The sequence below is a fragment of the Chelmon rostratus genome, chromosome 2, assembly GCF_017976325.1.
Source record: "Chelmon rostratus isolate fCheRos1 chromosome 2, fCheRos1.pri, whole genome shotgun sequence".
Classification (NCBI taxonomy): domain Eukaryota; kingdom Metazoa; phylum Chordata; class Actinopteri; order Chaetodontiformes; family Chaetodontidae; genus Chelmon; species Chelmon rostratus.
In genome coordinates this window covers 20,515,554-20,542,898 of record NC_055659.1, presented here as the reverse complement: position 1 = coordinate 20,542,898, position 27,345 = coordinate 20,515,554, and the positions used below count along the sequence as shown (strand labels likewise).

Here is a 27,345-nt window from a genome sequence, read left to right as displayed (position 1 = left end):
TCAAAATCTTCAATAGGTACTGTAAATATAAACACTTAGACAATTTATTCAAGTGATTAACTCTCATGCTGATTTAAACAATGTTAATTTGCTTTTGTGCTGTTCGAGTGGCCCCACAGGATCCCAAACACAACATTAGTGTTATGACTGGAGACTAGAGTATTTAAGACTGCTGACACAGGCTTAATGTGGTTAGATAGGATTTTATTTTTGAATATTCAAACCTTCAACTACGCTGTTTCAGAACTACAGTAACACTATGACTGGATCCTCTCTTAGTAGTTAAAACTTGACTGAACATTACAAACAAGACACACAAGAGCTGAAAAAATAGAAAAGGCAACATTTTCATTAATGTGCTCCCTGAAATTTCTAAATACTACTGAAACAGTTGAAGACAAAATGCAAATACTGAAAGAGGTTAAAACAAAAAGCTGAGATTTTAGTTGAAGCGTTAATGCTGAGTGGAATGCTCTAAGTGTCATCTTAAGTGAAAGCACTGAAAGGAGCTGAAGTGTCAGGTAATGGTAATAAACTGACCCGTAACTGTCATGGAAATGGAAGTATTTAGTACTAAATGAAATATTTAATGTCATGCCAAGTAAATGAACTGAAAGGTGACTCCAGGTGGGTGTTGGCTGAAGTGTGTGGACTGAAAGCAGTCGGAGAAAACTGTATATGAACAGTGGAAGCTGTGGGATCCAGAAGAGCTGAATGCTTATTGTTGCTGTTCAAAGTGTCAAAGTGTAATCATCAAAAGAAACGTCAGCTGACATGTAAGTGGTGAAAGCAGGAAAAATATATATTTTTTGAACATTCAAACCTTCTGTTAAAGAACATGTTCTGTTGAAAAGGTGCAGTAACATTTACTACTGACTGTGCTTTGGTAGTCTTTTGAAATTTCCCATTCGTGTCACATTCGAACCCATGATGCTTCTTATATTTAGACATACAGTGATGAAAACCTTGACTGAACATTACCACAACTGATTTAACAATCCAAAGGAAAATTAACTAACGATCATTTTAGTAATAAATCAATCACTGAAGTCTTTTTTTTTATTGGAAAAGCATAAAAAAATTCCCTCATTCCAGCTTCTCAAATGTGCATAGTTGCTGGTTTTCACAGTTTTATATGATAGTTAACCAAAACCAGAACCAGACATACGCAAATAAGCAAGTAAATGACCAATAGGTGAATAGGTGAGTGCGAGCTTAACATGGCAAATGTTAACTCAATTTTAACTTGCATACAGGTTCAGTCACTTCAGAGTAAAACGAACTGAAGATGAAAACTGTATGCAGGCCTAAAGAAAACATACTTGAATGATTTAAATCTAACACCTAAATTCCAGGTAACGGTACACATGACCACAAACACTAACTTTCTCTTAACTAGACTGAATTAAACTAATAACAGATTACATATTTGATAATGGCAGTTGAAAATTTGTGGTCAAAAATATCACAGTCAAGTCATTTGCCATCAGTTATAACTCACATCCAACCACCTGAACGAACAGCATGCAGTGTCACACCAGTGTGACGGTGCCGCAAGCACTCAACATATGAAGTCAGTTTAAACTAGACTTGGCAGGAAGTGATGGAAAAAGAAGTCATTCAGCTTTTTCCTCATGATGTTGATGAGAACCTTGTCTCGGTACAGGCGTTGAACCAGGAGGTCTTCTCTGGAGAACACTAACAGATCACACCATGAAGTGCCTGCTACCATCATCTCTGCTTGGATGTGCCAGTAGTATGAGTGCGTCTTCTTCAGTTGTAAGCCTCCCTCTCGGCAGACCAGGAACCCACAGTCAATGAAGTTCTGGAACCTCACGCATTTGACGTGCACCAGCCCGAAACTGGGGTTCTCGTTGGGGTCGTACACCAACCCATCAGGCATCACCCCCAGCCATGGAACATTCGGGTGGACAATGAAACCGCAGGGGTACCAGTTGACACACAAATTCTTACAGTATACCCGAAGTGCTTCAGTCTTTGTTTCCTTGTCTATCTGTGCCGACTTGCTCTTGGGGAGTCCTTTCTGTATCTTGAATAGCAGGTGTTCCACATGGCTCCGTCCTGGTTTAAGTTTGCAGATCTCCCTGAAACGGCTGGTCAAACGTAGCTTCTGCAGGTCCTGTACTAACTCCTCCTGTCCACGTGTGGAGTACTCCAGACAGTTTGCTTCCTTCCAGGTGATCTGCATGACCTGCACATGCTCCTGCGCCTTGGCACTAAGGGGAGGAAAATCTGATGTTGCCTTGAGTGTGTGATGAGGCAGGGGAAGCTGCGGTCGAGGAGGAGCATTGATATGTGGTTTATAATCCTGACTTGATGGCAAAGGGCACTGGTATGACAGGGGACAACCTTTAGGGACTCTACCAAAAGCACACTCCACGAAGTTCTCATCTGCTGTGAGGTCCATATTGGTTATCAGAGGATTCTCCACATCATCCTTGAAGATTTCAGTGATCCTTGCCACAAAGGACTGGCAGTCAGCTGGGGCAGCAACAAAAGATTTCATCCTATGTGAAACAGGTTAATATCATAAGCCATGAAAGCAAACAGGTGGAGCTGTGGCAAAAGAAAAAAACAGCCATTCAGAGTCACACTCTTACCTTGGCAATTCTACCATGGTTCTCTGCAGAGAGCACTTTGACGTCTTCTATTTTGTAGCAAGATTTCCACCCAAGAAAAAAAAAAGTCATTATTTCATGTGAAATTGCTTTGAGAACTGCTTATACTAATTTCAGAAAACAAGTCTGCTGATTTAGCTGTGTGGCCTCAGAGTGACCTCTGGAAGCGATTCTGAAATAAACACTGAAGATGTGACTCTTTACCATTACCTGTAATCTCAGCTGGTCCAGGAACAAAAACAATAATGCAGTGGTTTTGGAACAACTTTTGACAGTTCACATAGTAACCCGATCATAAAGTTGCAAGCTAAAAACCCATCGGGGACAACTTAGCTTTCTCCAGAACGTTTCATTTTGTAATTTCACATGACTGAACCATGGCAGCATTTAAAATTTCCAGGCTTTTCCAAACACAGTTGAACCCTGTAACAAACTATGCACATACAACTCATTTATCTATTACATAATTCAATGTTGATCACCGTATCCTTAATTTAATTTGTAATTCAAGAAAAAGGCAAGCAACTCTTCACATTTGTGCAGTTGTTACGAGTACCAATACTACTACTAAAAATTTGTTTGTCAAAGTACAACAATATCCCCCAATACCTTGTGATGCTGTGCTCAGTGTTGTGCTACATTAAATACAGGCTTTTGTTTTACTAGATGCTTTTGAGCTATGGGGTTAAACAAGCTTACCTTTTTTGTTGATGTTCTATCTTCTTGAGATTCAGGGCTTCCACTTGTGCTTTCTGTGCTGCTGAATAGCTGCGAGGAATCTGAGACAGCTTCTGAGTTCGAGTAGGACCAGTCCTTGTCTTCATTATCTGTCTCATCCAACGAGACCGTTCCTGAAGAGTCTTGCTTCCAGTCCACCACTTCAATGTGGTATGAGTCAGCGATGCAGGGCGTGTTGGAGTCGTCTTCTTCTGGGTCCCTTTTCACACAATCTGTAGTAACAGAGTTATGAGCTTCCTCCAGCCCTTGTTGTTGTTCTGATCCCCAATTTATGTCATATTCAATTTGCTCTTCTTTAGGTTTTTTTTTGGGCAATGGCTCAGATATTTGCTGTACCACTCGGGTGTTCAGCTCAGGGGGCTGCTCGCTGCCATCTGTGGGTGCTCCGGTGTACTGACTGACATCTGTCACAGGGAAAAAAGAAAAACACAAATATCTACTAACTACATGTATCTTGCTTCACTTTGAGTATAAAAAAGCCACAGTACTGACCCCTAACAGTTGTAACTCTTTTTGTAACTTACACCACCAAAGAACTTTGTTTTTCTTAAATCCTTGCCATTAATGGCCCTAAAAAGGGAGGGTAAAAATACTCACTATGCAGAAAACACTTTCAGAGGGACATATAAATTACCCAGATGGATTATTATCATCATTTATGCATTAACATTAATGTTGTGGCTGGTTGGGCTCAAAATAATTTCCAATACTGTATTTTGTAGGGTAGTTTCAAGAACATTGTAAGTAAAATCTAAAAGTCTACTACGTAACTAGTACTTGCAGCTGTAATATAAATGTAGTAGAGTATGCATACATTTTCTTCTGATAATGGAGTATGTATCTGTTTTGTTTTCAAACTATGCTGTATGCACGTTACCATACGCAATTCTTTTATTGCAGTAGTACGCTCAAAATGTTTTATACTTTTATCTTGTTTCTTTTGTTTTTCTGGCATATCTGTTCATATTATCTGGTCTAGAGCTGCAGCAACGATTAATCAATTCGATGTCATCTATTAAACGGATCGCCAACTATTTTTACAACCGATTTGAGTGAAATCAAATCATTTTCTGGTTTCTTCACTAATCTATGTCAGTAAACTGAATACATTTGGGTTTTGGACAAAACAAGACATTTGAGGACGTCATCTTGGGCTTTGGGAATCAATGATTGATCGATATTTCTTAATACATTTTCTTACATTTTATTGACTAAATTATTTATCAATTAATCTAGAAGACACAGATAATTTATCATGAAAATAATCTTTAGTTGCAGCCCTAATCTGGTCCTGCATAATATTTCCAAAGTACTTCTACAGTTATAATTATAAAGCAGCATATAATGGAAATAGTCACGTATAGCACCATAACCTCAAAACTGTGCTTAAATAGAGCAATTAGCTAGTTACAATTATTGCTTCCCTTACAAACAAGCTCACATACAGCTACATCTAGCATTGTATTAGCTAGCTAGCTCATATTCAGGTCAACGCAGAGACACACTGTGCTGTGATTCAACGACTCGAGTTGTTGCGACTAACGTAAATATTTGTCCGGAGAGACATGCAAGTTAAGCTAAAGTGACAAACCTATCCTCGGTAACTTTATCTCCGGGTTGAGCACCACGTGAAGTATGTTCCGCAGACGCTTGTTTTCCTCGTAATAAGCCTCCACAATAGTTTCAACCTCTTCAAAAATCTCGACAGCGACGGTAGTAAACCGCTCAGTTAAAAAGCTCCGAAAACGCTGGTGCCTGCTGTTCGACATTTTGTAGACTGATGTTACACGAAACTAATTTGAAATCGAAATAATTTTAGTTCACTAGCGTGAGCCTCAGCACCCGCGGAACCTCAAATCCAGGAAGCAACATGTTTGGAAGGGAGCAACCGGAAGATGAAAAAGACACTTCCGTCGGGAAAATCCTGCTTTGACATTTGGACGGCTGGCATTCAACTTGTTATATCAGCGCCCTCTTCATGAAGATCGGCAATTAACACAAGTAACTAAGCGGATTGGCACCAACTATGATTAGGCATCACATATCAGTGGTCCCCAACCCCCGGTTCGTGGATCAATTGGTACCGGGCCGCACAAGAAATAATTAATTATTTCCGTTTTATTTATTATCTGCGTCCGAACGATATTTATTTTGAAATATCTTTTATTTTGAAAAATGACCGGATTCTTTCGGTTACATCTTGGTCATTTGAGCGCTGAAATTGAACCCGCAAGCTAGCAAAATGTGTAAAAAAACACACGTCTTTGGAAAGTTTCTTTGCAAAGGGAGAACGGCCCAGTTAAGACACAGAAGGAGAGCCCACGACTTCCAAGAAAAAGAAAGCTTTTGACAGACAATACTAGGAGTCCCACTTGAAATTTGGATTTCTCGCGACAGGTGATTCCCACGAACCAAGCCCACTTTGCATGATATGCGGCGACCGGCTCTCTAATGAGGCAATGAAGCCTTCAAAACTGCTTCGCCACTTGGAGATCGAGCACCCTGGATTAAAAGACGATGTTGTTGCCGCAATGTTACCAGGAAGCTGGTAATAAAGTTGCATACGAGTACACAGTGGATTTACGATTATTATTATATTTACAATATAAACACGTATAAACTACGTACTCAGTCGCTGCCATAGATTATATTTGAGGTATATTGAAAATTAAAATTAATGTTTTTTCTTTATTTGCCTGTGCAATTTTATAGCAACATATCATATCACAAGTTGAAAAGTGACATTAAGCTGCTGTCAATGTTATTTTCAAATATTAAGAAAAGCGGGGGGATTCTTTACTATATTTATTTTACAGCTGCATTCAAGAATATTAGTAAGAAAGTTGGAAGTGCATTTGTCAATAGCTTTATTTTCACATTGAGAACAGAATTCCTAACAGCTTGTTCTTTTATACAAAGAACATGTTTTATGTTTAATTATGTTGGCACTACAGCAGATTGATGACAAGAGGTCTTTTAAAGTGGCTGTATGCAGTGTCACAGTCATCTGAAAAAGAATTGTTCCAAGAGTGTTTGATTTTGATACTCCACACTTTATTTCAAATGTCTCTTATGGGAGTAAAATTGATGAATTAGTGAATATATATACTGTATATATAAGAAACTACAAAAAGAATAATTGTGTTGACTTGAATGGTGTGCCTGAGACAAAACTGAACTGTGGGCTCTCCATTGACCCCTCTATTCAGTTTTCTTCACACAAACACACACCTATATGCATCATATAATTATAGATTTTGACACAGGGCCCCTCAATAAGACGGGACCTTAGATCAGGTAATAAAGACAAGGAAGTAATGTTTCAGTTGATCTTGTGATTTGGCTGTTTACGTTCTAAAATACATACAGTGAAGATGGGGCCTCGTTAATGGTTTTATAAAATAAAGGTCGAGTGTCATGCTTCTACCTGTGAACAAATAAAATGAGATATTTTGCCAAGAAAGTTTGAGAGATGACTGAGTGGGGGGGCTCTCTTAATTCATTCACTTGGATGTTTGACCTTAACTGTACAGAATTATATATGTGCGGAGTTTGACACCAGAAGGCTGTTTTCTCATTCACCTGCTAAAGGGGGGAATTTTGTCTGACTCCTCATAGTATATACAGCGACAACTGGCTTTTCAGAGTAGGAGTGAGAAGGAGATATCTGTGTGCAGTGGTAGCACATACATTTATACGTCCTGAATTATGTCCAGAAGGGGATCTTTCAATATTTTAACGACACTTGCTGCACACCAAAAGGGGGCGATAATGTGACATTTCATTCACTAGCTGCCATAGCAATGAAGAAGATGAAGAAGAAGGCGAAGAGGGGGCAGGCAGTTAGTGACAGTCAAGTGAACCGCTCCCCCAGCAGACAGTAAACTGGAGCAAACGAAGACCGCTTACTGGACAGTCCGGTGGAAAAACAGTAGAAACGTTTGCTAACGTTCACTTTTCACGGGAGGGACGTTTTACAACTTTGAGCCGACTAGCTGGTTGGTTGGTTCGGAGCAGTGTCCACGTAACGTTATCGTTGCTGATGGCAAACTGAGTGAACACTGTTGCTTCGAGTTTTAGCATAAGTAACGTTGACGTTAGCTATAACGTTAGGTATCGAGTCAGGAAAAGCTAGGTAACCTCGGTGTTTACGGTCGCGTCGGGTAGCCCGTTGCTCGAGCCTGTCAAGGTATCGACAAAACGCCAGGTGGTCGGATACTTATTAAGGATGGGTGACATAAACCCATCGACATCCCATGCTTTTCAGTCGGAGGTAAGTGTTATATCCAACTGTTCTACAGTAAGTAGTTTGCAGCCATGGCTAACGGCGTTAGCAAACGTCAACTTGTTCGAGGTTGTCACCACACGATGTAGCAGCTGGCGATTGGTTAGCATTAGCTTACTCTGCTAATGTTGACATTACGTTAGCCGCCGTTGTAATGGAATGAGAAGTTACACACGCAAAGCATTCAGACAGTCTTCGTTCAAACTGTCAACTTCCATTACTAAAACTTCACTTTGTGTATGAGAATGAGTCATTACGTTACTTCAAATTGTGCTGATGTCGTTAAAGCTAGCATAACATTTCATCGAAAAGAAAACATTCCATCATTGCGGAGCATGCTAATACAAACCTTGGCTAACTACGTTAAGCATCACATTAACACAATCTGCTTTAACTGCCTGTTAACAGTTGGCGAACACTGGTGCTTTTATGACTCTGATACTCTCTAGTTTTCAATCGATTTTAATGTTGACTTCATAGTTTTGTATGCTAACCTGGTTAAACTAGCAGCTAGCTTTTTAGCAATCTAACGTTAGTTACTTATTTGCTGTCAATTGCTAGCCGACCTAGCTACCATTAGCTGTCGTTTTTAGTTGTTGGTCGGTGGGGGTTGGTAGGAAGGTTCGCTGATGAGCCCAGAGAGGAATGTGTCCATACGCTTAATCAAACCAAAGCCAATGTTTGTCAACATGTTAATTTTAATTCCGTTTCGTTTTGTTACGCCGCATCGAGCCAACGCTCAGTGGCAGTTTGCAGAGTAACGTTATGGTTGTGTGTCGATCAGCACTCGTTAATGTGAACGCCATGTCCCGATGTGTACGTTCGATTCATCTAATGTTCCACTGGCGTGACTTTGTTTCAGGGTTTCAGTCCGCCATACAGGAGGAGGAGGACAGTAGAGGATTTTAACAAGTTTTGCACTTTTGTCTTGGCCTACGCCGGTTACATCCCATACCCCCAGGAGGTGAGTGAATGAGGCGGTCAGTGCTTGTATACACATCTTTGCTTTAGTACCTGTATTGCTGGGCTAAACTGCCCCGGCTTTAAGTGTGTTTTAAATGTCAATGAAATGACATCAAATGAAAATGCCGATACAGTGGACACCGGACAGAAGAAAAAATAACTTTAATTATAATAACTTTACAACCCACACTATGTTCAATGAAATCAAAATATTTGTGGTAAAGTAATGAATACAACTCATTTACAGAAAAACTGTTGTGCAGCTCGAGAAAATCATTAGATGGATTTAAAAGCAAGTTCATGTTTAAAACTTGAAGCAGAAAAACATTTAGCACATGGATGCTAAAAAAGAAAAATCCTGCAACTCTTTCGTGATTCACATTGAGTGTTTTAGACTTTGTGTTGGTGGTTGTCTACTGGCATACTATCTAACACACTCAAGGTTTGGATGGCAAATCATCCCCAATTTAGGCAGCCAACATATGAAAACAGCACAGGAAAACCCATGAATTTGCCCTAAGATTTGACCAGTCTCATAATTGTTCATTATTATTGTTTAACAATAAGTGCAGAATTCACCTGTTTCCTGAAACCTCCTTTTCCCCTTAACCATGCAGTGTTTTTCCCATGATGGCTTTTCCATCTCACTTCCACATTAAACTGCACAGTTGCCCACCGAAATACAGCACTAGCATAGATAGCAGAACATTATCCCTGCGACACCCGTGGTGCCACTGGGTGCCAATTTTGTATGTGGGCTGTGGAAAGTGACTGTGTTGAAATGGAATAATTAAAATACATTGCATGCATTTCATGTCACGTTTGGTGGCTGCTCAAAATGTTTCTGAGGGCTGCCATCGGCCCACGGGCAGCACATTGACAATCCCTGAAGTCTAATTAGTAAATCGCATATCTTTTGTCAGTCTTGAATTGTGTTGACTCAGCAAATTGGACATGAGAAGTTGAGTTTTTCTCTGCTCATTGAATTGCGTTTTCGGGCAGGGGACAGGGAGGAAGATAGCCAGACAATAAGATTATCTTCAACAGATTCTTTTGTCTCTCTAGTTTCTCTGGCTCCAAGTGTTTATTTTAGTTTAAGCACGCCCTCTGTTAAGAACTAACCATAGTCTTTTCTTACCATTCATATGGTAAGATTTCAGCTCTGACTGTAACAAATGGCTTCATGACCGCCTGTATAGTTTGCTGGATCGCTCCGACTGGCTGTTACATTTAGAGACTTCTTCACCTACACCTCTGTTTGTCACCACTTTAACTGAACCATCTGTTGTATGGTTAGTTGTCCTGGTCACACTGTCCATTCATTCATATCCATTTTCCTCCCAATAACACATTATTACACAATTATTATGGCTGAAATTGGTTTTAGTAAAAGCTGAGTGATTCAAAAACATGCACTTTCACTGCCCAAAATATTAAAGCCCTGACGCTGTTTTTTCAGTGTGGGATCCACTATCTGTTGTTACACACACCAATTTTGAATCCTTTTCGAGTTTTCATGGCCTCTATAGCTACGCCAGAAACTGTGGCAAAAATGCTCCAGTTCTGTAAAACATTGCTTGAAAATTTAAAAAGCATCAACAAAGTGTGCCACCCTTTTTCGGTATTGCGCAGTGTCTTTTGTCAGAAGTGATGTTGGACACATTTACTTCCTCTTCCTTGCTATCTACAGCAGGGACTTCGAGATTGTGACTCATTTTGTTCAAGCTGTGGTTGTTCCTTCGAAGGCATTTCTTTCCCCTCTAGTTCTTCTGTTTCTTTCTAACACGTGCTATGTTTGTTTTCATTTCCGCCCCCTTTTTCTGTGCAGATTTTGTCACATGATGCAAGGCTCTCTCGTCATTTGTTGATATTCGCCGATGGGTTTTATGCAGCCTTGCTAATGCAAAGGTTTATCATGTGAGAATGAGAGCTCATAGAGGTCTGAATGAAAATTAAAATATAAATCAATATATAAATAGTCTTTCCTGACAGCCAAATAGTCTGAAGCTGCACCCTTATCCACACACAGACCTCTAAACTAGTTGCTAATCCTTGGTACAATGCCATTGTATTGATTGATTAACAGGCATGTTACAGGAGGGTATGGTCATCCTATTGTTGAGTGAATGAATGTTTGTGAAGAATTTCCACACATTTTGAATTTTTTAATCACCAGCTTTCACTCCTGATCCATACTTTTCCTTTTATTGTCACAGGACTCTCCACTGCGCAGTAGTTCCAGCCCCCCCAACAGTACAGGCAGCACAGCTGACAGTGATGGTTGGACCCCCGGACCCCCAACCTCCTGCCCTCAACGCCCCCCCAAAGTCCCCCAGGACAGGAGCAGGAAACGTCCACAGTCTAGTCACCCCAAGAAAGATGTGAGTTGAGTTGATGTTGCATCATTAGCCTTTTATGTTCACCTTCATCCCTTTTGACACGCTTGCCCCTTTTTCTCCTCTGCAGCACACAATCAACACCCTGCACCTAGATGACCGCAGGAAAGCTGACAAGCAGAAGAAGAAGAAAAGGCGAAAGGAGAGGGAGCATTCGGCTGGGGAGGAGAGCGGGGTTCAGCAGGACCACTCAGCAGTTCCAGAGCTACAGTGCCCCGTCCCCTTTGGTGGCCGAACGATCAAAGAAGAGCCTGAAGATGACATCAGCATTCCTCTACACCCCCAGTGTCTGTCAAGCCCAGCCCCCTGCAAGGAGGAGCCCAAGGAGGAGCGTCGACGCTGGGATGGTCAAGATCTTGAGGAAGGGGTGGTGAAGGTACAAAAGGTGGAGGGCTTTTCAGGAAACAGAACGGTGTTCCGCCAGGGGAAGCAGGTGGTGTTCAGAGACGAAGACGGCTCAGGAGAGGATGAGGACATCATGGTAGACTCAGGTAAGGTTTTTCGTATTGGTGTTTGTATTATATAGTTACAAGTTTGACAAAGTGACCAAGCTTAACTCTGCGCATGCTCTTCTCAGATGACGACTCGTGGGACCTGGTGACATGTTTCTGCATGAAGCCTTTCGCAGGCCGGGCTATGATCGAGTGTAACAAGTGTCATACCTGGATCCACCTGTCATGCGCCAAAATCCGCAAGAGCCACGTGCCAGAGACATATGTGTGCCAGAGCTGCCGAGAGACACACGGACCCCCAGACACCCGCCGTTCCCACCGCTCACGCGTAGCCCCCAGCAAACATCTGCTTGACTGACCTCCAGGCCGAACCCTGAACTCTGACCCCCTTCCTCTTCTGCTTCCCCTCCACCTGCCGGACTGACCCTTCCTCAAATTCAGGTCTAGCACCCTTCAGTGTGTGTCCTTCATGGTCAGCCAAGAACCCACATTTTCTATAAACACTGTGGTGGACCTATCCCAAGCCCTTATCCCATTTGAAAACAGTCTGAGTGCTATTTTAGATTTACTATGGTTTGTTTCTGCTTCCCTACAGACTCTGTGCGTAAGGCAATCACTGAAGGGGATGTCTGTCTGTAGATGACATTAGCATAGCAGCAAACCACTACTGTTGGGACTTGGTGTCTCGTGAACACTGGAAACATTTGAACTGCCATATAAAGAGAATACCCTCACAACTGCCACCCACTATGGTGCATGCTGGGATTTGTGGGAAAGACAGTTTGCACTTTTCTCACTTTTTTTAAAAAACATCCCTCTGACCCTCCTGTCATGGGGACAGGTATGTCTTTCTGATTAAACTGAATTTCTCTTAGATGCCTCTATTAATGTTACACAATCAACATTTAGAATGAGAATACAACATAAGCCTTGTGTTAATTGCTTCAGACGGTGCTATAGCATTAAGCTGAGGTAGAACAAAGATTTAGGATCAGAGGCTAGAGTCTGCATCAGCTTCATCTGTTTTGTTTTCTGAGACATTGTGAACGGATATCATTGAGGCTTTAAGCCCGTACAGCTGAACCAAGCGCTTGTTCCTCTTCCTTTGACTTCACAAACTGTCTTCCAGCCTCGGCTACTCCTCTGAATCGAGATGTTACTCAGCCACACCAGGAGCGTTCCTACACACTTTTCAGAAACATTTAAACAGTATTCTTATTTCTCCAGAATTGTTTCTGATGAGGTTTTTCGTTAATAAATAAAAAAAAAAAGCCAGATAACTGACAAGATTCAGATAACGAGTGATTTTCAGTAAGGTGTTTTCTGTTGCCTCTGGTCTGTGTTTTTACTGCATTCATGACTTAATTTTTCAAACTGCTATTTAAGAACAACTTTTTTGTTTTCATGCTCATGACAAAGGTTTCAGAGACAAGTATATTTATAGAAGGGAACTCCTATGGCCGTCCTGTTTAAGTATCAACAGAATAAAAGCTATCTTAACTGGAATAGTGTTGGAGAGATTCTCTCAAGAGTCCAGTTGAAATTGTGCATGTGAGTGTGTGTTTGTTTGAATGGTTAACGCTGTGTGAGGGTGTTGGCAATGCATGTGCTGCTATGAGCTCTACGGTGTTCGCTCTTTTGAAAGATGGTGAAATGAATATCTTCAAAAAGGGCCATGGGTAGGGTCTGGGGTTTTGTTTTTGTGCTTTTTTTTTGTCTCTGAAGGGTCAGATCAGAAGAACAGATCTCAGTCTCTTGTCACCTCACACCAACCTTTTCACAGCAGTATTCATTTGCTTCCATATGCAGCGGGTTTCATGAAAAAAAAAACATTTCTTAGAGCTTTTTTTCTCCTTAAAAGTTGCATTTGGATGAAAGATTTTAAGCTTTTTCATGTGCCATCTGCTGTTTCTGATTATATAAAAGCCATACTGTAGAGTGACAGATTCTAGACTCAGAACCTTGGATATTACTCCAGGATGGGGTTTTACAATGCAGAATCAATTACTTGACCAGGGAACGACTAACACACACACACAAAATGAATGTTTGGTTTATAAAGAACACAAGACTTTCCAAGAGTTTAAAGTGGTTAAGCTCATTTCTGCACTCTTGTCTTCTGGTATTTACCAACGTTGGTTAACTGGTTCGTACCCAGCGGTTACCCAGGGTGTGATGGTTTTTGAGCCATTTCAAGACCTGAAATCATTTGCTGTTTCTCAGGACATTCATGTCTTGAAGAGAACCTGAAGATGTCTTCAGGCACAAATTCCTGATTTCAGTCTGCGTCTTAAAGACATCAGTGTAATTAATGTTAACAATGCTCTTTGTGATCCAGCTCGTTTATTCTGATCCTGGGTTGTCCTATCCCCTTACTGAGAAAGCGTTGTCTGTACTGTGGTGCAAACTGTTTCTGTGAAACTATTGTAAACTATTGTAAATAAAGAGTTACCATTTTAACTTGTTGCCTTTTGCCTTTTATAATATCACAGTTTGTTTGGCCAGTCCATCTAGAAGGCTCCTGAAATCAAACAAGAGTCCGATCAGTTCATATTTATTATCATCTTTACAGGACAGAGAACACAGGCTCCTCAACCATACAGTACATTTACACACTAACGTGAGTCATTTCGGATGATGGGCTGGAGTGTAACAGCAGGGAGCAGTCTTTCTGCTGGCCTCATGGTGGCACTAGAGCAGAGGTGAACAGCTGACCTGTCAAAAAATACTTCACAGCACACTTTCAAAGCAAAACAGAGAAGACAAACTACAAACAGAATCAGTGCAAAACGGCTGCTGTAATGGTGATCGCGAAGCAAGACGGTCCTGGATCTCACTGTAGAGACCGACATTCCTCCAACTAAATACCAAAACATATCCACCTCACTGCTTTCGTCTACTTTTGTAGGTCAACCACAGCCATGGCAAAAAAAAAAAAAACAATTCGATCAAAGGAGGGCACCATATAAAGTCTACAGGACTTGTCACTACTTGTTAGGTGCAAACTCTGGAGTTCAGTGAAAGTGTACAGCTTCAGTTAGAGGCCTCAGCACTGCTTTCATGACAATGAACCTCTGATATTTGCTTGAAATACTGTACATTTTGTGCAATATATCACCTTTGTATTCAATAAAATACCATTTGCATCCCACAGTAGTGGTTTTGATAGTGTTTTTAGAGATTCCCCAAAGCCCATAAAAGACATAATTTACTAACTCTTACTCTTTTGCTTCGTTTCCCTTGATAGTTACAATGTGAATCCACCTTTACAACTACTGACACATAAGCAGATTGGGTTAAGTAATACAGTCTCTTCAAATAGGGTTCACAGTTGTAGTGTGCATTTAATGTAATGTGCATTTGATATTACACCCATCTATATCTGAACAGAAAGTGCATCATAGGATATTAGATTTCCCCGAGTCTGCCTCACCACTCTGATAAGAAAATGACTATAGCAGAGGTAAATTCAGTGTGTGGATTATCACATAAAAGCCCTGGCTGACAAGGATCGTTTTAGCATCTTATACATTACAATGTATAAGAAGTGTCAAGGCATTAGCAGATTAATTCAATTAAATGTCTTTAAATTTAAAACGGACTGGTGAACAAATGACAACAAAGTCAAACAAATAAATGTTGCTGTGTAAAAGTGTTTTAGTGTGGCTCAGGTCAGCTTCAGTAACAAGTTATTGTCTGTCACAGTGACTGCTTCAGCAGCAAACACAACATCCAGAAGAGAGAGAGCGGCGACCTACGCCCTCTACTGGTCGCATCCCAACCGTGAACAGGGGCTTTGTGCTGGATTTCACTGCATTAAAAATCAAAGAAAAAAAAAATCTGTTTTGGCTGCAACTGCACAGAGATAATCGATAAGCGCTGACACAAATCAAATCAAAGTGGAATTACGGCCTTTAAATTGCAGTCTAGCCTGAGATATTAAAAAATCAGTATGAGGAGTTCAAGCCCGCCTCTCCTTGGTTGGATCTCTACCATCAAAGGGCATCTGCATCACTTTCCCTCCCTGTACAACCCCCCTCCAACTCCCACATCCCAACCCCCTCACAGATAGAAGTTTTGAGCACCAGTTTACACACTAATGTGACATGTCACTAAAAGGCATAATAACTGAGGATGAGAACAAGTAAACGAAAACATGAGTCACACAATCAATCCTCAGTCCTGGCCAGCCTCAAGGTCACTGAGACATGATCCTGCATAGTGTTACTCTAAACATTTGGACGAGTCAGTGAAATGACTGGCATGTTATACCATTATTAGATTCAAACCTACCAGGGTGATAACACACACAGGACAAAGACTACAATGATGTGGGGTAAAACTACCACTCATCTGTATATACTCGACATGACAAATGACACATCTTTAAATGTATCGCTTTTAGCTCATCATTGATGGGAATGCTCACCACGTCCGCGGTGACCATCAGCCCCTCTGTGTAGTGCATATTTAAAACTATGTTCAGGGCCAATGTCTGATCTCCTACAGCAGGCAGATATTTGAGCAGCCCTGTCAGGTGTGACACCTTGTAGAAGCTCTGAGCTGACTCCTGTATTCTGCTGAACCTCGGGGATGGCCCACAGGAAAGGGAGGAGTGGAGGAAATCGATGGACAGATTCACAAATGCCACGACAGGAGAGGACCAGAGGAGAGACGCAGACTTATTGTTGATGTGTCCCCTCTGTTCTTGGGTTCTTCTGTTGACGCAAAGTCTGTTTTGATCTGCATTTGCCCTCTGGTGCTCCAACACCGGTGGGCTCCTAAGACTCAGACTCAATTCTGTGAGCTGAAAAGACAAAACAATATATAATTTCGACATGGATGCATGCATATACTGTAGGCTGTAGTCTCGCTGTAATTGGTGTGCAGCTACATTATAATAATACTGGGTCTTGGGTGAGGGTGGATACTTACATTGCTTGGGTATCCGTAGCGAGTCAGTGTCTGCAGAGATGACTTGGTGCATGACACCTCTGAACTGGTACAGTAATTTAAGACTCTTCTCCTCTCCTACACAGGGGTCATAGAAGCCCGGCAATCCTGCCTGCACACAGAGAAACAATTCACATGCATGCTTACAGATTGTATGTATTGTATGATTGCATTAACCGTCTCCATTTCCCTGCCAGTTAATAATAATAAATATTCAATTCTTAATAAACTGTTTTATAGTAAAGTTCTATATCGCCAGCTGGTGTTTATAAATGCTGTGGCAAACGGCGTGCTAGGACCTCTGCTTCCAACTGCCATTTATTCCTTAGTGTGAGTATATTTGAACACCGTCCTATATGGCGACTACGCTAGTGTGCATCTGTTTACACCAGTGAAATGCAAGGAAATGAAGACCCACACGAGCATTACAGACACAGTACAGGACGGCGTTCAGTAATAGGCACCAAGGAACAGTCAGCAGTCAGCAGCAGGGGTCCTAGTGCGCCCTCCGTGCACGTGTGCACGTGCATAGAGCAGCATTCACAAACACTGACTGTCATTTGCAACAGCATTTATAAACACCAGCTGGCGATATATGAAACTATATTAAAAGACATATTTAAAGATCGAACGCCAGGGAAGAGGAAAGAAATAATGACCTAATCAGCTTCCCACAGAGTTGTAGATAATCAAATGGACACACTGACATGTGACCACACACATACCTTAGAGGACTCGGTGAGGATGAGCTTGGAGTCCTTTACCAGGCACTGCAGAGGCACAGTGACGTCGATGACTTTTGCTTTGTCCTGCTTCTGGCTTGTGTCTGACACAAACTTTCCATACCAGGCATTCAGGATGATCAGACCTAGACAGTCATGTACCGCATCAGCGTTAAGTCACTTATGTATAGACAGACAGAAGAACAGCCAGAACACCAGTGGCACTAAATGTATGACAGACATGAGGAGTGGACAATTGTGCGAGTTAGTGTGTGAATTCCTCCTGAAGCTCCGTCAGCTACGTCAAGCTGTGGCATGGCCACAATAGTGCTGCTACTATGTTTGTAGTTTCCAGCTCTGCTTCTTAGACAGAGCGTCCAGGAGGTGCTGTGAACACATCCCATGGAGAGCTTGACTCTTCAAATAATCAAATGCACCCTCTACACAGATATAACAAGAAATCCATTAGTACACTAAAATCATAGACTTAATTTATTGCCAGTGCACACCCCGGTGGTCTGTGCACAGACTTACGTAAACACTGCAGCATGGAGATGGGCTACTTCATCATCACCTACTTCACAGCAGTAGATGATGGAAGTCAGAAAAAAACAGGATCCTGTAGCTACACTATATTACGCAGTGAACAGCAACCATGAGATATGTGTTTGAATTACACACTTGGATTTTTACCAAGTTTTGAATGCTGGCTGTAATCTAAAAAAAAAAAAGTTCTCAGTGCCTCACCCTACTGTAGCATCTGTGTGTATGTGTGTGTACGTGTGTGTTCCCTCACCCATCTTGGATTCTTCCGCTTCTATGATTCTCCTCACAGACTCCTGCATCAGCAGAACCTGCAGGGGAGCCGAGGGAGAAAGACGAGAAGGAGGAGGAGGAGGAGGAAGGGGAGGGGAAGGAGGACCAAAATAGAATAGGATAGGAGAGAGGTTTTCAGACAAGATGAGGAGAGCTGAACCTGGAAACAATGATCAATGATCCCCCACACACAGCGGATAACTGTGTGACTGCATGTGAGTGCGAGTACTCACGGCAGACTCTGCCTCCTGCTTCTTCTTGGCGATGTCTGTGGCTGAGCTCTTCCTCTGCAGCTCCAGCTCTCTGAGAGGCACAGAGACAGACAAAGCAGACACCAACAATCACCCACTGGGATTCACTGCTCAGTCTCTCTGTGATGATAATGATAAGTGTGAAAGAATCCCTGATAGTATTCACTACACCCGTAGCCAAAACGTTGCATTTCTGCCCAACTCCGGCTGTGTAGTTGCCTTCAGCTGATGGACATGAAGTTTCACAGTCAAACTATTCCTCATACATGCAAAAAAAAAAAGAATATGCTGAAATTTCTACAGCTGTGGCAAAGTGAGATGCTGCCTGAGTTAATGAGGACAGGAGGTGTACTGACTGCTCTTTCTGTGCTTGCGAGTATGGGATGATGATCAGTCTGTGGATGGCCATATAGACCAGCAGGGGTCCCACGGTGGCGTAGAAGACAGCGCTGGGCAGCAGCTGATCTGTCAGGTGGACTGGAAACAGGTACGTTTGACTGGCACGCGCCAACCTGCGTGGAAACGCCAACACAAATACACGCAGACATCAGATAATTATGCAGGGAGGTAAAGACCCGCAGAGGAATGACATCATATTTTGGGCTGGCCAGTACTTGATCTTGAGTGTGACTCCCTGCGGGACCCCGATGCTGACAGTGGCTGACAGGACACTGTGTCGGCTGATCTTCCTCTCTGCTCCATATTCCACCACAGTACCAAACCAGCCTGTCCTGGAAACAGAGGAGGACAAAGATGAACAGAGACCATGAGAGTTAGGCAGCTACAGTGGACAGAGTAAATTATACAGCCAGAAGATTCAAACATTTTGGGGTCAAATATGTGTTGCTAACGGTAAACAGACTGCATTTATATGCTGCTTTTCTAGACCTCCTGAGCCACAGCTGCTACCTTCTTTTTTATCAAATTTCCTTTCATGTGAATTTCTGTATTTCTGAATGTTTCATTTCTTTTATCATGAGCTTAAGTCTTTTTATATTTTCATACTATATTGTACAACAGTATACTGCTTTTTATCTCCTACAGCTCTTTTAATGCTGCTTATGTCCTGCGATTGTCTTTTATTTTCCTAATGGTGGAAAGCACTTCGTGTTTCTTGCTTGAAAATGTGTTTCATAAATAAATTATTGTTATTATCTTAAATATTTTAAAAAAAGTTCAAATATTTTTTCAACAATATTTGAAATGCTGCCCTAAGTTAACTAAATAGGTGATTTGCAGGTCACATAATTAAATGGCTTATACAGGATGGTTAATATGTAAGGCCAAAAAGCCAAAGTTCTCATGTTCTGCTCACTGATGATCACAAAACAGTTCTTTCCTTGATCGTGACATAACTAGGACTTGTAAAGAAACTGCTTTCATGTAATTTTGAAACATTTGTCAAGGAAAGACCTTGTCATGTAACAATCATATCACAATTTTCTTGCAATAGCAATAGCAAGAAAATTAATTTAAAAACCTTTTAAATCCTTCTAGTCACTTAAAGAATAACTTAATGCCAGGCAGTGGCAGTGCTTCCAGCTGATGTTAAGTGGCTCTTCTTTAATCTTTTTGCACACAGTCTGTCTGGTAAACCAGTTGGTTTACAGAGAAAATGTCCTTTGATACAGGATGAGCAGGCAGACGTACTTAACAGAGCCTTTAACTTTAGTCTGGTCCTCATCCTGGAACTTGTACTGGTAGCTCATCATTAGGTAGGAGTGAGGCACACCCAGCTGGAAGGGGTGGGGTTGGGAGAGAAGTAAAACAGTAAATACAGTGAAAGAAATAGCATTTCTAAGGGTTGAGTAAGTCAAATGTCAGTGGCAGTACAAACCTGATAGAAGGTAGCTGTATATGCTTACAGTGTGTATGCATTTGTGTTTGTGTGTACCTGCAGAGCTAGAGTAAAGTGGCTGCTCTTCGTGTCTCGGACCAGGCTTGTGGTCATGGCACTGTTGGGTCCCCAGCGCCACTGCAGATAGCCCATGGTGTTCTGGTCCAGGTGGCGTGCTGTCATCAGAGAACAGCTCGGCCTCAAACCTCGAGGAGAGAACTGCAAACCGCACTGGGCAGTCAAGAAACTGGACCGAGGAATGACAGAGAGTAGGAAAAAAAGAGAGAGCATTCTCAACAGGCTGTTCGTATGTTAATACATTTTTCTATTATAGTTCCGTATCTCAAACAGTCAGGCCTTACCAACGCGGAGTGACGTTGCGAAACACCTTTAACCCAATGAGAGGTCCAAGTATGTCCCCTGCACCAAACTCCACCTGCACAGACGAACGCACAGAAACAAAAAATCTGTATTATCCCATCTGATCATTTAACACAAAGCATATTGAAAATGTGGTTTGTGTTCGTGTATCTGCATGTGTGTGTGTGTGTGTGTGTATGTGTGTTTGTGTGTGTGCTTACCTCTCCCCAGCCCTTGGCCGATGTAACTCTCCGCACAGTCATGTTAATGTTGCCCCCTCCGTTCCCGTTGTGTGTCGAGAGCGACCCGGACAGTACTGCCGTGTCAGAGTTCGTCAAAGGAGCCTGAGGAGAGACAGGAAAGTTTCGCCTGATGAAACAGAAAATACGACAGTGACCCTGGCCCTGGTAAGGAGCTGTGTGGAGGGTAAATGCTAAGTGAGAGCGTGTTTTGTTGTACCTCTATGGACTGGGAAATGTGCATCTTGTTGATTTCAATATGAGGAAACCCTCCTCCTGGCATCTCTTCAAAGTCCTCATCATAGCGGTCAAACAGATCTGTTGCATCCACACCCACACTGATGGTGCCCTGAAGAATGGGGGAGTGAAGGGGAGAGACAGACAGAATTAATTGAGAAAGAAGGGAAAGGGTGAGGGACATAACGAAATGATCCGGAAAGTATCCACAGTCAAAACTGAGTTGTGTATTAAATATCTCCATAAAAGCGGTGGCCCACTCAATACTGTGAAAGTAGCAAAGTTGACGAAAGAATGTGCTGTAGCTGAGAGTGAGAAAACCTTGGGGTTAGTTCTTTGCTGCAGCCTCCTCTCTTCTCTTTCTCGCTGCAGCCTTTCATACTCCTCTCGAATTTCTGCCGGAGTTCTCTTCCTCTCCACCACCTACACAGCATCATCGCCATAAGATATTGGTTGTGAAGCTATGTTAATTCTGTATGCATAAGGTTAAGTTAGACAGAATTACTACCTCCCAGCCTTCCACCTCCAGCCCTTTCTTCCCAAAGATGTCATAGATGGCTCTGGAGTGAGCATCGCTCAGCACTGAGGGGAAAAAGGCAAATAAGAGTTCAGCTTATGTAGATGTTCTGTGTTTTTTTTTTTTTTCTTGAAGTTTTTGTGTGTTGTCTGTATTCATGCCCTGGTCCTGTTTCCACTGCCACTGTTTAATTTCATGGAGTTGAAATGCTTTCATTTCCAGTTGGTGGACACCTGCAAGCGTCCTTACCTTCATACGCCTGGTGCACCTGGTTGAAAAGCTGCTCAGCCTGACTTTTCAGCTCGGGGTCTCGATGTTTGTCAGGGTGGTAGAGCATACACAGCCTCCGGTACGACGCCTTCAGCTCCTCCAGTGTAGCCTGGGACAAGAGAGAGGACAGGCCTCACTCATGAGCAGCAACTAACAATTACTGTCATTATTGATCCACCTTTGTTGCAAAATCTTGTCGATTAACTGATTAACTGTTTGGTCTGTAAAATGCCATTAAAGCAGGAAATCATCACTTTTGGCAGACTGGAATCAGCTATATTGTTTCATTTTAGCTCGAACATAACTGATTATCGAAATATTGCAGACTCATTTTCACGTAATGGACCGATCGATTAATCGCCTTATTGTTTCAGTCCCACTCCTGAGTGCTGCATTAAAGCATCCTGTTTTTAAGGATATTGAAAAAGCAGCTACAAATTCTCCGACATCAGACGAGGAATTGAAAGTGTGATAATGATCCTCCTGCTAGGCTGTGGTGTCAGTAACTACCTCATGCTACCTAACGTTATCCAGTTGAACGTCCAACTGAGTCCTGGTCAGGCCTCTCAGTCTGCCTGCTTCAATGAAGACTGAGATTTGAGAAGGTGCTCATCGATGCAGACATATTACGCAAATACCCACTTCAGAGTGCAAACTCTGCCTGCATTCAAGCTTAAGAGGTGCTGAAATATCCTGCTTGTTCATGCCTCTGTAGCTTCAACCGGGTCTCAACCTCCACCGATGAAGGGGCTGATGAAGAAGACCGTTATTTAACTGAAGGATGATGCACCGACTCCAGACCACTTCAACCAATGAAAATCTACCCAATGTCACCGCGAGAAGGTCCGTCACCATTCGGTGCCACTGTAAAACACAAAAAAGCGTACCTCTTTCCTGACGTTGAGTAGAGAGTAATAGTCCTGGTTATTAAACTCAAAATCATCATCTAAGGACGCCGCCATGTTTGCGTTTGGTCCTGTCCCGCCCACCCTTCCAGTGCCCTGGAAGCTCATTGGTCAGGAGGAGGGATTGGTCGAGGAGCGGAAGTTGTTCTGTCGCCCTCTGCTGGTTGTGTTTGAGCTCAGCGCGACAGAGATGTGACGCCGTCATCCAGGAAGAAAAACGACTGTGAGGAGCGTTTTTCCCTCTGCAGAAGGTATTTTATTTGTCCGTGTGTCAAAAAACACACCCTTCAGTCCTTTTAGTTTTCTTTCTTTCTCTCTGAAAACAACTGGTTGGCTGTTATCTTGTCTAGTGGCAAACACGAGTTCTCAATGCTGATTGGCTGAACAACCACCATTCATGAACACGACTGTTAACTAGACTTTACGCTATCTTATCTTAAGTGCTTTTAAGTAGAATCATTTAATTATTAAGAGTATTATAACAAAATCCAAGTTTTTGTGACAATTCCTGCTCTCCTTTAGTATGTAATACCTTTCCCTATTGGTTCCCAATGTGGCAGTTTGATTAAACATGCATTAATTTGGGAATATGGAACATGTAAACCCTATCAGATGAAATAATGACGGTCTTAAAACTCGATTTTGATACTGGGCTCCTCTTTAGGACAGGCTTCAAGATCATTTAATAAAGCAGGACCTCGGGCTCCTATCATGTCAGTTGATATTGTGCTTCAATAGTTCATATTCACAAGCTCAATTGCAGATAGTTGAATCACCACAAAGTAATTGCCACAATGTGATCTAGGGGCTTTTAGGGGACCATTTTGGGTCTGGGCCCTGGGGCAGTTGCCCTGTTTGCCCAGTCGGTAATCCAGCTGTGTTTCCTGTCCTCAGTCTCTATCGCTCTCGCAGATGCTCTGCTACATAAGTAAAAGTAGAAATACCACAATACTCCATTAGCTTAAGTACGAGCCCTAGTATTATCAGCACAATGTATCAAAAGTAAAAGTTCTCATGTTGGCATGATGTTAAGTGGTGAGATGTATCTAAGTACTTTACTGAGGCACTTCTGCTTCTTCGACTTGTATGTATTTCTGAGGGATATGTTGCACCATTTCCTCCATTACATTAATCTAACAGCTATGGTTATTAAGATTAAGATTTTACAAACAAAAAACGTTAGTTTGCAAATGTATGCATTGCTGTGGGCTGAACTACCAAACATAAGGTCATTAAAATTAGTTTCCTCACCACCAGCTGTACAGCATTGAAATGCTGCTCACATGTCAATGCATCAAAAATAAATTCAGGAGCGTGGACGATGCAGCAGATATGTTTACTTTTCATGCTGTGAGGACATTTTGGTGATAATTAATTAATAACTAACTTTTTGAATGCAGGACTTTGTAATGGAGGATGCTATTTTAAGTACTTTTAAGGATCTGAAAAGTTCTTCCCTCCTGTGTATATCACATGATTGGATTATCATTATGGATGCATCAAGATATAAGCAACATTTTAATGCTGTATAGTGGCAGAGCTCATTTTGGATACAAATAGTATTATAATCTACAAGGAAATACAATCTTAATCTGACAAGTACCAAGTGTAGTTAGATAAAAGTAGTGGAGGAGAGTATTGTGCAATTATCAGACCATTCTTTAATGATTATTTGTCATAAATTGGAAATACCTCAATATAAGTGCAGTGCTTGAGAAAATCTACTTGTTTTTCATCACCACTGTACCACTTCTCAAAATAAAAGTTCTGTTCTATAGTGTTGTTCGCATGTGTTACAGTTCCCATAAAGGTTTCTATGCCAGCTTCTGTGCTGTACACTAATGCTTCGCTGTTGATATGGAATGACACGTTTTTGCATGCGGCATCGTTCCTTCCATCGGACAAGGACAAGCGGATTTGAAGGTTTAAACTAAGTTGATCTGTTTTGTTTTGTTTTTTGTTTTTAGGAGTGGTACATATCTTATACATGTCCCTCATTGCCATTTATCCTGCTTGTACCCTGTCCATGCCAAGAACCGTGTGTGTGTCTGTGCTCAGAGGCTACGTTAAATACACGTAGCTGATGATGAACCATTTAAAACCTCAGATTTCCGTGAAGCGTGTCTACGAACAGGATTGTCTCCGTCAAACACAAGTCTTTGGTGCAAAGACGATGTTCTGCCCCGAGGCGCAGAGTGACAGAGTGGGCTTGAAACAGGAACATAATGGTCCCGGTTAAGCTCCGCTTTAAGAACGGGTAGTCTGGTGTAAAACGGTCGCATCCTTGTGAATATTGCGATAGGCTCGCTGTAAACTTAAATTCCCGTTGGGGTTATTAGTGCGAGGAGGGGGCATGTTTTTCATTTCACCCTGTAAGTTTTCGCCTGGCCTGTCATCACTTCAATTCAATAACACGGCTCAAAGAAGGCAGGTAGTGAGTGCAGTGTAGGCGCGTGCGGAGCTGTCCTTTCAGCACCGCGAGCTTCAGCACCACAGCGACTGACAGCACCCGCCGGCCCACCTAAAAACCTAAATCTAAAAAGTCTCTTTCAAGGCACTTCTTTTCATTTAGATTCAAAAGGGGATTCATAATTTATGGCGAGGCGCGACCTTACATCGCATTTTGTTAGCGGTCCACTGGGTTTGCATGTGAAGAAATGAGCGCGCGCGTTTGTATGTGTGTGTGTGTGTGTGCGTGTGTGTGTGTGTAATGTATATGTATATGTAGGCCTACGCTGTGTGCGTGTGTGTGTGTGTGTGTGTGTGTGACTGAGAGAGAGAGAGAGAGAGAAGACGATGATGAGCATGATGATGATGCTGTGGGAGGCTGTCAAGGTGTCCTCGAATACAGACGTCGTTCGGTGACGTGAGAGGGGAGAGAGAGAGAGAGAGCGAGAAAGAGTGCGCGTGTACGTCAGGGGGCGGGGCCAGCGAGAATAAACGGAGGGATTGAGAATTCCGCGAGTCACCATCACGGATCCCCGCTGTCAATCTTCACAGTTTGGTCCAATAGCCTCGCTGAACGCGGCAGGCTCGCCCCGCCACCCCTTCTTCTCAGCCCCGCCCCCCTCCTTGAGCTGTCCTCTCTGTGCACGCGCGTGGTCCCCCCCCCACCCCACCACCACCGCCACCTCCTCCACCACCACTAGGTCGAGTCGAGGAGGAGGAGGAGGAGGAAGAGGAGGAGGAGGAGGAGGGATGAGGCGCGCGGCGGAGGGGAAATGGCTGCCGAAAACAAGCCGGAAGGTAAGAGAGAAATAACGGTTTTTAATTTGAGGTGGCAGAGTCCTGCTATTCGGGGTTCAGACGAGGCGATGAAGGGACGGAGGCATAGCGGGGGAGAGAGATAACGGCAGGGCTTTCCCTTTCTTCCAGCCCGTCCCGAAAACACGGACGCTGGTGCTGAACCAGCGACTGTGTGGAGCACGGTTAACCGACAGCAAATAAATAACGTAAGGAGAGTTGTCCTGTCGGTGGGCTCTGAGTGAGTCGGGGTATCGGGTAGTTTTTCACCGTCCAGTGCTTGTCAGCGTTTCCCCTGAGTAGCTGCTTTTGAAGCGCTTTTGAAGCGTTTAGCATAAAAGGGATGGGGATGAGAGAGGTTGAGAGTGGTTCACGCTGAAGGAATTCAGATGCTTTCTGTGTGTGTGCGCGCGCGCGTGTGTGCGTACGCGCGCGCGTGTTTATCTATTTCTGTATCTCTCTTTAAGCATAAAATAGACAATTGGATCGTAGGTTTTCTTTCTTGACTGGCACGAAACCTCCCAGACCAGCTGTGCATTTATTTAGTCACAATCCAATGTGTGTGTGTGTGTGTGTGTATGTGTGTGTGTGTGTGTGTGTGTGTGTGTGTGTGTGCGTGCATTTCCGCGTGCGTGTTTATGTTTGTGTTCATTTGGTGTTGATATGTGTATGTGGTTGCTAAGGCAGTGAAGGTGACAATAGGGTGCATTTGGGGAGGGGGGTGGAGTGTATGTGTGTCAGTTTTAGGTCATATCATGTATGAATCTAGTAGAAATTTTTACTCCCTCCACTAAACTCTTGGGGTCATTATTGCCACACACACCATTCGGACTGTTATTCGTTCATTCATGAATTATTTAAGGGATGGTCAAAATCACCATGGCAATATTATCTCTATCCCAACTCACGGGTTAATGAAATCTTTATTTCTTACTCAGTGTGTTTGACATTTGTTTATAAACATCCTCTGACTGTTAGTCTGCTCTAAGTATCACTTTCTTTTCTTGCCTATTCAAAGCACAGATATCACACATCCAGAAGCCAATGAACACATCAGCTGAATGTGTTGTTATGGATGACATGCAGTTCCTCAGCAACTTCAGAGCGAAAGTGACATACGGCACTGAAATTATGCCATCGACATCAGCTTTATTGTTTTATAATTGATTCTTCTGGTTGCTTCCTCAGAAAAGTGATTCTGAAAGTGACAGAAGGAGTCTTTAATCCTCTCTCCACTAGGGAGCGATGCAGAGCAAGATTACTCTGACAACGTAATTTTTGGAAAACTTGAACCACACAAGTAGGACCATACATCTGTGAAGCACATTTTCAGGTGTACCACACTGGAAGTCACATATATACGAGCGTGTCGGCAAGCATGCGAAGTGTAGCCAGAGGCAAAGGGAAGGCCGTGGGTTGAGAGTCCCGTTGCGTGAAAAGACTAGAACTGTAGATGAGACAGATGGCCCATGGGCTGATCAGCAGGCACTGTACTACACACATGTAAAACCATCCCCCTGCC

At 42.6% G+C, this 27,345-nt stretch overlaps 4 protein-coding genes across 5 annotated transcripts in view; 2 read left to right on the top strand and 2 right to left on the bottom strand.

The window, feature by feature from the left end:
- Positions 1-187: 187 nt before the first annotated feature.
- LOC121619628 lies at positions 188-5,229 on the bottom strand. Of its 2 annotated transcripts, none has more exons than XM_041955463.1 (4): positions 4,969-5,229; positions 3,339-3,781; positions 2,622-2,668; positions 188-2,528 (listed from the first exon to the last, which is right to left on the bottom strand). In XM_041955463.1, exons 1-4 carry the CDS (start codon positions 5,144-5,146, stop codon positions 1,580-1,582), a joined length of 1,617 nt encoding a protein of 538 aa, XP_041811397.1. In that variant the 5' UTR covers positions 5,147-5,229; the 3' UTR covers positions 188-1,579. The 2 variants fall into 2 exon arrangements, with proteins under 2 accessions (XP_041811397.1, XP_041811405.1); XM_041955471.1 differs by having other exon boundaries at positions 2,622-2,665.
- A 2,011-nt stretch (positions 5,230-7,240) lies between these two features.
- On the top strand, positions 7,241-13,889 carry phf13 (PHD finger protein 13). Its single transcript, XM_041956805.1, has 5 exons — positions 7,241-7,650; positions 8,525-8,626; positions 10,842-11,006; positions 11,092-11,512; positions 11,599-13,889. The coding sequence occupies exons 1-5, from the start codon at positions 7,606-7,608 to the stop codon at positions 11,829-11,831; spliced, it is 966 nt and encodes a 321-aa protein (XP_041812739.1). The 5' UTR covers positions 7,241-7,605; the 3' UTR covers positions 11,832-13,889.
- Positions 13,890-15,540: 1,651 nt separating this feature from the next.
- Positions 15,541-22,688, bottom strand: LOC121618655 (dnaJ homolog subfamily C member 11-like). The gene is made up of 16 exons (XM_041954194.1): positions 22,563-22,688; positions 21,655-21,784; positions 21,397-21,470; positions 21,210-21,311; positions 20,872-21,000; positions 20,634-20,756; positions 20,415-20,488; positions 20,110-20,299; positions 19,866-19,951; positions 18,830-18,946; positions 18,572-18,727; positions 18,198-18,267; positions 17,945-18,002; positions 17,152-17,294; positions 16,409-16,538; positions 15,541-16,280 (listed from the first exon to the last, which is right to left on the bottom strand). Exons 1-16 carry the CDS (start codon positions 22,686-22,688, stop codon positions 16,255-16,257), a joined length of 1,734 nt encoding a protein of 577 aa, XP_041810128.1. The 3' UTR covers positions 15,541-16,254.
- A 3,113-nt stretch (positions 22,689-25,801) lies between these two features.
- Positions 25,802-27,345, top strand: part of LOC121612865 (calmodulin-binding transcription activator 1-like) — a 49,073-nt gene continuing 47,529 nt past the window's right edge. Inside the window, exon 1 of the mRNA XM_041946021.1 lies at positions 25,802-25,826. Coding sequence (XP_041801955.1) covers positions 25,802-25,826 — 25 coding nt within the window. The remainder of the gene's footprint in view (positions 25,827-27,345) is intronic.

What these genes read in the sequence shown, in the direction of transcription:
- phf13 (XM_041956805.1), top strand. Translation starts at nt 7,606, where the DNA reads ATGGGTGACATAAACCCATCGACATCCCATGCTTTTCAGTCGGAG. An exon ending in CCCATGCTTTTCAGTCGGAG is followed by an intron (nt 7,651 to 8,524) that starts GTAAGTGTTATA and finishes ACTTTGTTTCAG; the next exon opens with GGTTTCAGTCCGCCATACAG. An exon ending in ACATCCCATACCCCCAGGAG is followed by an intron (nt 8,627 to 10,841) that starts GTGAGTGAATGA and finishes TTATTGTCACAG; the next exon opens with GACTCTCCACTGCGCAGTAG.
- LOC121619628 (XM_041955463.1), bottom strand. Translation starts at nt 5,146, where the DNA reads ATGTCGAACAGCAGGCACCAGCGTTTTCGGAGCTTTTTAACTGAGCGG. An exon ending in GATAAAGTTACCGAGGATAG is followed by an intron (nt 3,782 to 4,968) that starts GTTTGTCACTTT and finishes TCCCTGTGACAG; the next exon opens with ATGTCAGTCAGTACACCGGA. An exon ending in ATAGAACATCAACAAAAAAG is followed by an intron (nt 2,669 to 3,338) that starts GTAAGCTTGTTT and finishes GCTACAAAATAG; the next exon opens with AAGACGTCAAAGTGCTCTCT.
- LOC121618655 (XM_041954194.1), bottom strand. Translation starts at nt 22,688, where the DNA reads ATGAGCTTCCAGGGCACTGGAAGGGTGGGCGGGACAGGACCAAACGCA. An exon ending in ACATTTCCCAGTCCATAGAG is followed by an intron (nt 20,757 to 20,871) that starts GTACAACAAAAC and finishes GTCTCTCCTCAG; the next exon opens with GCTCCTTTGACGAACTCTGA. An exon ending in TCCTCACCGAGTCCTCTAAG is followed by an intron (nt 16,539 to 17,151) that starts GTATGTGTGTGG and finishes CTCTGTGTGCAG; the next exon opens with GCAGGATTGCCGGGCTTCTA.